General features: G+C 40.8%; 1 protein-coding gene across 10 annotated transcripts in view; it reads left to right on the top strand.

Annotated features, from left to right (window-relative positions):
* Positions 1-415: 415 nt before the first annotated feature.
* Positions 416-9,278, top strand: part of hspg2 (heparan sulfate proteoglycan 2) — a 100,860-nt gene continuing 91,997 nt past the window's right edge. For all 10 annotated transcript variants that reach the window (XM_077547553.1, XM_077547505.1, XM_077547539.1 and 7 more), the window contains exon 1: positions 416-794. In XM_077547553.1, coding sequence (XP_077403679.1) covers positions 738-794 — 57 coding nt within the window. In that variant the 5' untranslated portion in view covers positions 416-737. The remainder of the gene's footprint in view (positions 795-9,278) is intronic.

The raw sequence follows: 9,278 nt of genomic DNA, 5'->3' as shown, positions 1-9,278 counted from the left end.
GGTGGCTTTCTAACAAAGTTATTCTCTACTTGGATACTTAGGCTTTACTTTTAATCAAGTAGCCTATCACCTTCAGAGAGTAGCCTACATGCTATGCGTTAGCTGCTATGCTATCAAGTGCTATCGGTTCAAGGAAACAACTGAGCTTTACGATACAAAAAATAACAACTTTATTAGTAGGCCTAATTTGTGTTTTTCCAGAGAGAGAGAGAGAGACAGAGAGAGAGAGAGAGAGAGAGAGAGAGAGAGAGAGAGAGAGAGAGAGAGAGAGAGAGAGAGAGAGAGAGAGAGAGAGGGAGAGGGAGAGAGAGAAAGAGAGATTTGATTTGCGTGTACGGAGGCGTACTCTCCCAGTACTGAGATTAACCACCGGCTCCCTGAATTCCATTCCGCTTTTTACTTTCCCAGTGCGCTCTTCCGTCCCACACAGGACTTCCCAGTGAGTGACTTGCAAAGAGTGCATTCACCCACCCCGCGACCACTTCACAGTGTTGAAGCGCACAGCCCAGCGCGCACGTTTGGTGCCCATCGCCGAACTCAAAAAGCCAAATCGGAGAGGATCTCCACTCCTCTTTTTGGCACCTGTTGATGCAGTCCGGACGAGTCACGGGACGCAGAGGAGACGTGTGATTTCATCCCGGGAAGCAACGCGCGGAGAGGGCGCAGGAGTCGGAGAGAAGGACCTTGTTGTTTCCACTTTTCCCCGGCAGTTGAAGCCTGTGCTGGGTTGGAAGAAAATGGGCTCTTGGATCTATGGACTTCTATGTTTGTTACTCTCATGCCAGTTGGTTACTGTAAGTATGAGTTTTTGTGACTTTTCTTACCATGAACTTCTCCCACTGTGCTAAGCCTCTAATTATTATAATCGCCTATACCTATATATGTATACAGTATATGGTGAATAGTGCCACTCACATGCAAGGTGGGCTGTATTACATAGATTCCACTGCAGCGTGTAAGGATGCTTTTTTTAAAGTGACAAACTAGAAGAGTCCTCTGGAGTGAAGCTGCTCTAAGTTTGTCCACAGAAACAAGCTATTCATAGTCAGACATGCATGGCCTTCTTGTTTCTGCTTCACCCATCAAGCACTCACACAAGCATCAAAAACCCAAGCTGGCAAAAAGAAATCGAAACAAACATATACTTTTGTGTTTGGGTTATCCAACATTGGGCTATTGAGTGGTTACGTTTTCGTATTAATTACATATTTGTTATAAGACCTGAATATGCACTCATCTGTTTGTGTATGACCATCATGCACTATTCCTTAAAAGGACACGTCACAAATTTTCCAGTTTTCAGCAATATTTTTTTGGTTTAGAATGAATTTCACAACTTAATTATTTTTCATTGACAATTTTGCCACTTGCTGTCGACGTTAGGTAAGCCATGGTTGCTTGAGCCCTCAACACATGTGATGTCATTTTCAGTTGACAGCAAGTGGCAAAATGTGTTTTTAAATGTGTTAATTGTTAGGGGTGTGCCAAAAAAATAGATTCTCATAATAATCGCAATTCTCATTTAGCACGATTCAGAATCGATTTTAAATGTCCCCAAATCGATTTTATTTAAATTATTTTATACTGTCTTGCCTTTGTCTGTGTGTGCCTTTATTTGGAGCGCTCTTCATGTTGTACCCGATTTGGCCACTTAGGGGCAGTGGGTTCCTACGCGGTCTAATACACTGTTAAGTTGTAGCCACATTAGAGAGTAGAAGGAAAAAGTCACGATCAAGTTATTCCAATAAGAGTTGTTTTTTTGCAGTGTGGAGCCGTTCTTTTGAGTGATAAAAGTGCCGCGAGTAGCGCGCTAAGTAGCATTAGCAAGTCAGGCTGGAGTAGATCATTATAATTCCTTGCACATCTATAGATTGAAGCAAAAATCATTGTCAATCAAATCATTTTGAATCAAAATTTTTAATCGAAAATCGATTCTGAATTGAATCGCAGGCCCAAAAATCTGAATCGGATCGAATCGTGAGACATTCAAAGATTCCCACCCCTATTAATTGTACATTGTACATGTTATGATAGACAAAATATTAACTTTTTACTGCTTAAGTTTGCAAAATTAATAAAGAATCCCTTTCATGAGAGTATGTGTACACTGAAAAAGTAGTCCCTCTGTATCTGAGCTGTTAGTTCTGTAAAGGAGTCATGGTCGCTGGGAATAGCACCAGCAGCACCAGCAGCAGCACTTAGGAGATATCCCTTTTAATGTCCTGGATCTGTCATGGCTGAGATATCAGCCTCTCAGTGCTGATTTGATCCGAGGCTTGTTGAACGATGTGGCGTTCAACAGGCATACACGTCTTCCACCTACATCAATTATTCTGAAAGTATACAGTATTTACCATCGAGCCGTGACATGCTGAGGCCAGTCTTCTGTAGTACTGACGCCATAAGGCATCAGGTAAAGGCGTCCGCACTTGAACCGCAGCCTTGATTGAGCACCGGGCTCAAACATATCAAAACATAATTGAATTATCTGGAACCACGAGCATGTGTTTCCTCTGTGATAGCTTTGAACTATGGCAGCAGGCTTCCCTGTTCCGTGATTCGATTAAGCACCAAGCACTGATGGTGTTGCCACGGGCAATCCTCCCACCCTGGTGGAATGTTGCGGTTATGCACATCAGCACACCGAAAATCAAAGTGCAAATTCTCAATGGACAAGAGCTTGCGTCATAAATGAGTCCCAGTGTGCCACTGGGAGTCAACAGCAGCGTGCTAAGTTTTTTGTGCTTTTTCAACTTTGGCTTATGATCACATGTGACTTGTTTGTGTCATTGCTCACATGGTTGCTGACACTTTTGGCTCTGTGTTGTCTCCAAGTTTAGAGTGACACAAGTGTCCCCTGACTTGATGGTGGGGCGGCTGGACTAGAGTTGGGGGTGGGGTGGCCTGAATTCCTTTGACAGTATATCTTGCATGTGTGTCATTGGTGTAAATCGTTTCTCCACCGTAACCCAACCACATCAAACTATTTCAACTTGACAACTTTAACTCTTGATTTATTTGCTCTGAGATATCTGACTCATTGATGAGGTAGAGTTGACGCGGTCTCTGATCTGTGTGGCTCTTTGTTGATTCAGACTACCTGGTGGTTAGTTCCCATTCACAGTCGATGAGGATTGCGAGCACAGCAGTGCAAACACCAACTGCACTCCATCGTTTGAACAGAAGGGAGCCCCCCCGCCCCACCTGACCCGTTCACATAATTGCTTGAAGACTTGGTTCAGTAAACATTGCATTGTTGAGTTATAGCCCAGGAGAGAAGCCATCTTGGCTGGTGGCAAGAGGCCGCACTGAAGCGGCGCGCCACTCCTCAAGCAGACTGGCACATGTGGATGTTTGTTGTCTCCATGGAAGTGTGACTCGGTCGGTCCTGCGTGGAGGTCACAGATGTGCTTTGATGATTCATCAGAGGCTCCTCAAGGTTTATTTCAAATTGAGATCTCAACGTTAATATCAAATAAAGGTAGATTTCTCTCTCTTTACTTAGCAGCTGTTGTGTGTAAAGTACGAAAAGGAAGCATGAAATGTCAAAATGTGCATTAGATTATTTTGGAAACAGTTTGTCTGTGAAAGGGGAAGTCAAAAAGACTTTTCTTTATTGGCAATAATATGTTCTATGCAGCCCCACTACAGTATTCTAGTTAATATCGCGTTGCTGGAATATCAGTTAACCCTTTAGATACTACTTTCTGTTTTCAAAGCTCCACTCCTCCACTTTCAGAATCCGTTGGAATTACGTTGCCAGCGCTAATGGTTCCGGAGTTATGGTGATTTGAAAAACATGCTCATAATCCTGTCATTTTGGGGGTTAAACAGCAAAATCCAGCAGTTTTTATCAATATCAGAAGGCGGCCATTTTGCCACTTGCTGTCGAGTGGAAATGACATCACAGTTGCTCAAGTCTCGGGTAACAATTCACAGTTCAGCTTGCAAAAATCAGTGAACTGTGATAGGTCGTTGCCTGAACCCTGAGCAACTGTGATGTCATCTTCATTCGACAGCAAGCGACAAAATGGCTGCCCCCTGAGATGGATAAAAATGGCCGGATTTTGTTTCATAACTCATATTCCACAAATGTAATATTAATCAGAATGTCATGTTTAGACTAGTGAGGTCACTTACATTACATATTGTTGTCAAGAAATGTCTTAGGTTGAATTCCTCTTGAAATAAAGGTTCGTTGGTACTGTGATAGTCAATCCTGACTTTTGTGTATGTCACTGCATCCGTGCAGGGCAAAGCCGCAGACTCCATGTAGAGCTGCACCTCAGCAACACTGTGCATGTGCCGACATGTGTACACATATTCTCCGTTGCTTCTCATTGAAAATACTGTCACACTCTTTCCATTCGCACCTATGAACAAAGCCGCTCGCCTTTTCATATGTACATCTGCAGACTGCACACTATACTGTATGTGCCACATCAAGTGACATGCACAAGGGTCAAAGGTCTAGTATGCGGCTCTGAGTTGCTGACATATATTTTTTTTAATTGTTTAGTTTAGTCAGATGGTGTAGCGGTACACTCGAATGACTGTGTAGCCAGAATGGGCTCAATTCCCACTCAGTGATGGTGTGAATGTGAATGTAAATGGTAGTTCGTCTCTATATATGTTCTGCAAGCAGTGAGTGTTTTCTGCTTTTTTGTCCAAAGTCAGCTGGGATAGGCTCCAGCACCCCTGCGACCACAAACAGGATAAGTGGTCTTGAAAATAGTAATAATATGAATAGTTCAGTTGTATTCTCAGTGTGTGTTACATGTGACAACTCTTGTCTGTTTATGATTGAAAATGTTAATTTTCAGCATTCTGAGCCCTATTTTTGCAAGTCTGGCGCACAGGGTAGCCTATTGGATGTGGCAAAGTGATCTGTGAAGATTCCTCCGTCATTTTCTCCTCTGAGATGCATCATCAAGCCATGGGATTACTACTTCACCATTACTTTTGACTGTATAACACCATTTTATAATAATATAATGTGCCAATTCTATAGCTAATACGAAGGCCATATCCAATATGGCGGTCACACTGCCGTATTTCATGGAATGGGCCACCCTGCTCAAGCCAGTGTCTGCAGCAGAAATAATCAAGAAAAGAGAAATTACATTAATTTTCATTCTTAAAAGGGTTTTGTGCTCCTGTGTTTTTTGTTTGAAACGGGTTTAAATGTGTTGTAGTAATCAAAAAAATTGTGTGCAGGTGACGTGACCAGGGCCGGGACTGGGACTCATTTTCAGCCCTGGAGTTTCAGGGCTCGGACCGCCCACTTTAGTTTGCGTTTTAATGAACATAAACAATTTTACAGTTTGTGTGTCAGTGTAAAATAGATGAGCATTCTCTCCAACGATATCCATATTGCATTTAATCAAAAATGTAATTTACAATTGAATGCTCTTGTAAGAGCACGATCATTCTTTATATGAGCAAGTATATGAACATAAAATTGGCCAAAATATTTCGTGGATTAAAGGTTTGCTACTTTTGGTATGAAATTATTGTAATTTGTTGACACCCTTAGTAAGAAAGGCAGGCAGTCAGTGCTATATATAATATAATGGCCTATACAAAGGCCTGCCGATTATATGCAAAAATATAGGGCGGCCTACCAGGAATTGCGCAACCCCTCCAGATGGTCCAGGCCAGGCCTGTACGTGACAATCTCCAATAATCCAAAGTTCAAATGTGCCCATCGGCTCCTTCTATAGTGTACTGTATATATCATCCTCATTCCTGTGTGAAGCTACAGGTGCACTAAACCCAACAGAGTTCAGAATCGGGTTGCAGGTGACTTGAGGCCCACAGCAGCAAAAAAAACTAGCTAATGGTCCGAAAGTATTTGCGTGTGGCAAATCACAACTTGATGCATGTGTTTGGGTTGTAAAACCCTGCCTTATCCTTTGGAATTTGCTCGGACTCAACAGGAGTGATTATTCTATCTAGCTTTGTATTTTGCCTTTCTATAAGGGACCACCAGCTTTTTTTTGTGTTTTTTGCATGCGCTTGCTGGAGATCCATTGAAATGCTAAATTGAGTGTAATTTGGCCAATGAAGCTGTTCTGTAGTCAACCATTGTCTTTTCTAATGACCTACTGTATACTGCTTCATTGTCTTATGTGCTCCCTGTTTGAATATTCAGCACGACTCTTCTGATTGGAGTTGTTGCCCTTTTCGGGAAAGTGGAGCAGGATTGTGCTCGAGGTTTTCCAAAAGAATGCCACTGCTCTTTGTGTCTTTCATTTTATAAGTTGAATAAATACTACTCTGTTGTCAGTGGAGGCTTCCTCTTACTGTACAACAAGTCTCTACCTGTGAATCAACCCACCCGCATGGCTTGTTTGCTAGACCTTTGTCTGAGGGTCATGAATGAAAATCCACAGAAGCATTTTACTAAGTGGATTTGTGCAGGTTTTAGCATAATATGCCCACACTGTAAAATCGGAAGTGACCATAGTGTTAAATTTAACACTTTCCCTGAGTTTATATAGTTCTCAGCAGTTCCGAGTTAAATTTACACTTCCAAAAAGTGTAAGAATTTAACTCATTGGTAGAGTGAAATTACAACACCCATAGTGTTATTATTTGACACATAAAATAAATTAACTTTTTACACTTTAAAGTGTTATCTGCTTTCACCTATCAGTGTTCTTTTTTACACTTAAAAGTGTTATTTCCATTCATTTTTGGGTAGTAATTGAAATTAGATTTGTCATCATTTTTAACCACAAAGTGTCATTTTTTATTCCTTTTTGTTTTAATTTCAAAATCCACTTTGTTTTTAGTTTTACAGAAAAATAATTATGAGTAAATTACACTACTCATGAAAATCCGGAAACTTTATATGTCTCACACGCCTTTTCTGCGTTAACTCACGAACAAAATAATTCAAGAACTGTATAATTTCATCCTTACCTTATAAAATCAAATAATCCAGATCCAGAGTTGTCTTTAAAATCCAGGGGGAAACGCAGCTGCCTTGCAAGAGAAAAGAGCCCGGATGTATAAGGTAACTCAGCCTGGGGTCAATGAGTTTGACTCGCTGAAATAACACCACCGTAGAGCTTTTTCTTCACTTTGAGTGTTCAAATAACACCCAAAATATAATTAACACGAGATTTTTTACTCAATTTAACATTACAGAATTTGCTGTGCAGAAAAGGAAATGAAGGTGAACACTTGCCTTCCCTTTTAAATCAGATAACAAGTGCCTAAATCAAATGTTTTCGTTATTAAAATCAATCAATCAATCATTTAGTGACCCTTGCCTCAGTTCAGCAATTTTGTGTGTGCTTATGTTTATAGCTAAGTAAAGTGTATTTGTAGAAGCATCTTGTGTGGTTTTATGCAGTTTGCCGAAGGAGTTTCTCCAGTCTGAGCTGCTGCCCCATCAGGCATAACAACAACCCCCCAACCCGACACTTACCTTTCAGACACACATACAGTTTTTTTTTTTTAATCTAGCAATTGTCTTTGTCAGTCTTTTTTTACTGCAGCTTTCCCACTTTCTGTTCATCAACCCCCCGTCACAAATTAAAGTGGCGGCATATTAATTATTGTTGAGTATGAGCAGACTCGTCACAGTGACACCATTTTGCTATCCGCAATCAACATGTTATGTTGGAAGTTCAAGCTATTGTTCTTATCACTTTATATAACATAAGCAATAAGCGTTACTTGCTATTGGAAGTGGTGCATCATTTGTTCCATGTTCTTTCATTCCAACACTGATTTGCAACTCAACAGGTACACAGCATGAACTTGTTGATGAGAACAATAGAATGATTAAATCCACATAACAGTTGAACTTGGCCAACAAATCAGTGTATCATTCATGATCTACCCAAATTGAAAGTATTATTTACACAACTGATCAGCCTCAGCTTCAGTAACGAATAAGGCCATTCAGACGGAAATGTTTGTGGTCATCTATTGTTCAGGTGCATCTGCCTGGGATTCTTTGAAACCTTTGACCCCATGCTGAGTCATCTTCCTGAAGGGGAAATGAAATCTGGTGTTGTCTTCGCGCCAAGAGGACCGACTAAGTTTATTCAGGCTTTCCTGTAAGTAGTTTGAATATCCTGCTTTATGCAGTATAGTATGCTCAGTCAAATATGCAGCTGGATTGGATGCAATTTTTTTCTAAGCCAGTGCCCCACTTTTTCGTCCTTGAATTGGTGTGACGCATACACTCATGACACTCCTTTTATATGAACTTAGTCTTTTTTGTATGTGCAAAAAGAGGCTTTGCCATGGCAATATACAGTTGGCCATAGTATTTTAATGTAAGAAGTAAAATGTAGCCATGGATAAGATTGGAATGTGAATCCTGTTAGTGCTGAAGCGTTTAACAAGATTAAAAATCACAACTGTATTGTAAGCTTCTGGAAATTATGGCCACTAAGCATTCTGATCATGTTCAAATTCCCCAAGCTCTTACAGATACTATCAGTGAGAGGAGGATTTCACCTTTTATCCCTGCTCATTTTCAGTTATTCCAAATAAATCCAATGAAACCCAAAGACTTTACAAAGTGTCTCTATCGTGCATTCAGAGCTTGCAAGTCGACCCGACACCGAGGAAGTCTGAGGCTGAAGGTTACACAATTACACAAGAGTAAAGCAGACAAATACTGTAAATGTCTAAGGTTTAGACTCAAGTGACTTCGCCTATGTGGGAGCAAAGATTTGTTGGCCTTGATCAACAATGTCTCTGGCAGTGTTTCCATGCAACCATCCATTTTGTATGTTCCTGGCCGAGTCACCAGTCAGTTGAAGGGCATAATCACCATTCACGCTCACATTTGTGCCTACGGCAGGGCTTCTCGATTATTTTTTGCTACGCTCAAGGAGAAAGGAATAATATTGCGCCCTCCACCCCCAACTCGCCGCTGCTAATATAAATAGTATCATTTGTCTACAAAATTGTGGGGAGAACGTCTCTGCAGAGGAGCTAATACTCATTGCGCACTCTCTGACAGTAAGAGCACAACTGCCACCTACTGTAATGGATGTGCAATCAATTACACTTTAATCTAGTACGGCAAGAAAAAAACATGCTAGCTAGCTAACATACGGTATATTTTCGGGGCGTGGGAGGAGTCCGGAGTACCTGCAGAAAACTGCGAACACTAATAATAATAATAATAATAAATTTGTGTAGAGCGACACTAAATATGCAAAGATCTAAAAAAAAAAAATACTTACAACTAACACAATTACTTTTCTAAACACTTTGCTTAATAAATCTAATCCAATTTTATAGAA

Source organism: Vanacampus margaritifer, chromosome 1 (genome assembly GCF_051991255.1).
Source record: "Vanacampus margaritifer isolate UIUO_Vmar chromosome 1, RoL_Vmar_1.0, whole genome shotgun sequence".
Lineage (NCBI taxonomy): Eukaryota > Metazoa > Chordata > Actinopteri > Syngnathiformes > Syngnathidae > Vanacampus > Vanacampus margaritifer.
Note: the sequence above shows the minus strand (reverse complement) of the source record. Positions and strands in the feature narration are given on the sequence as shown.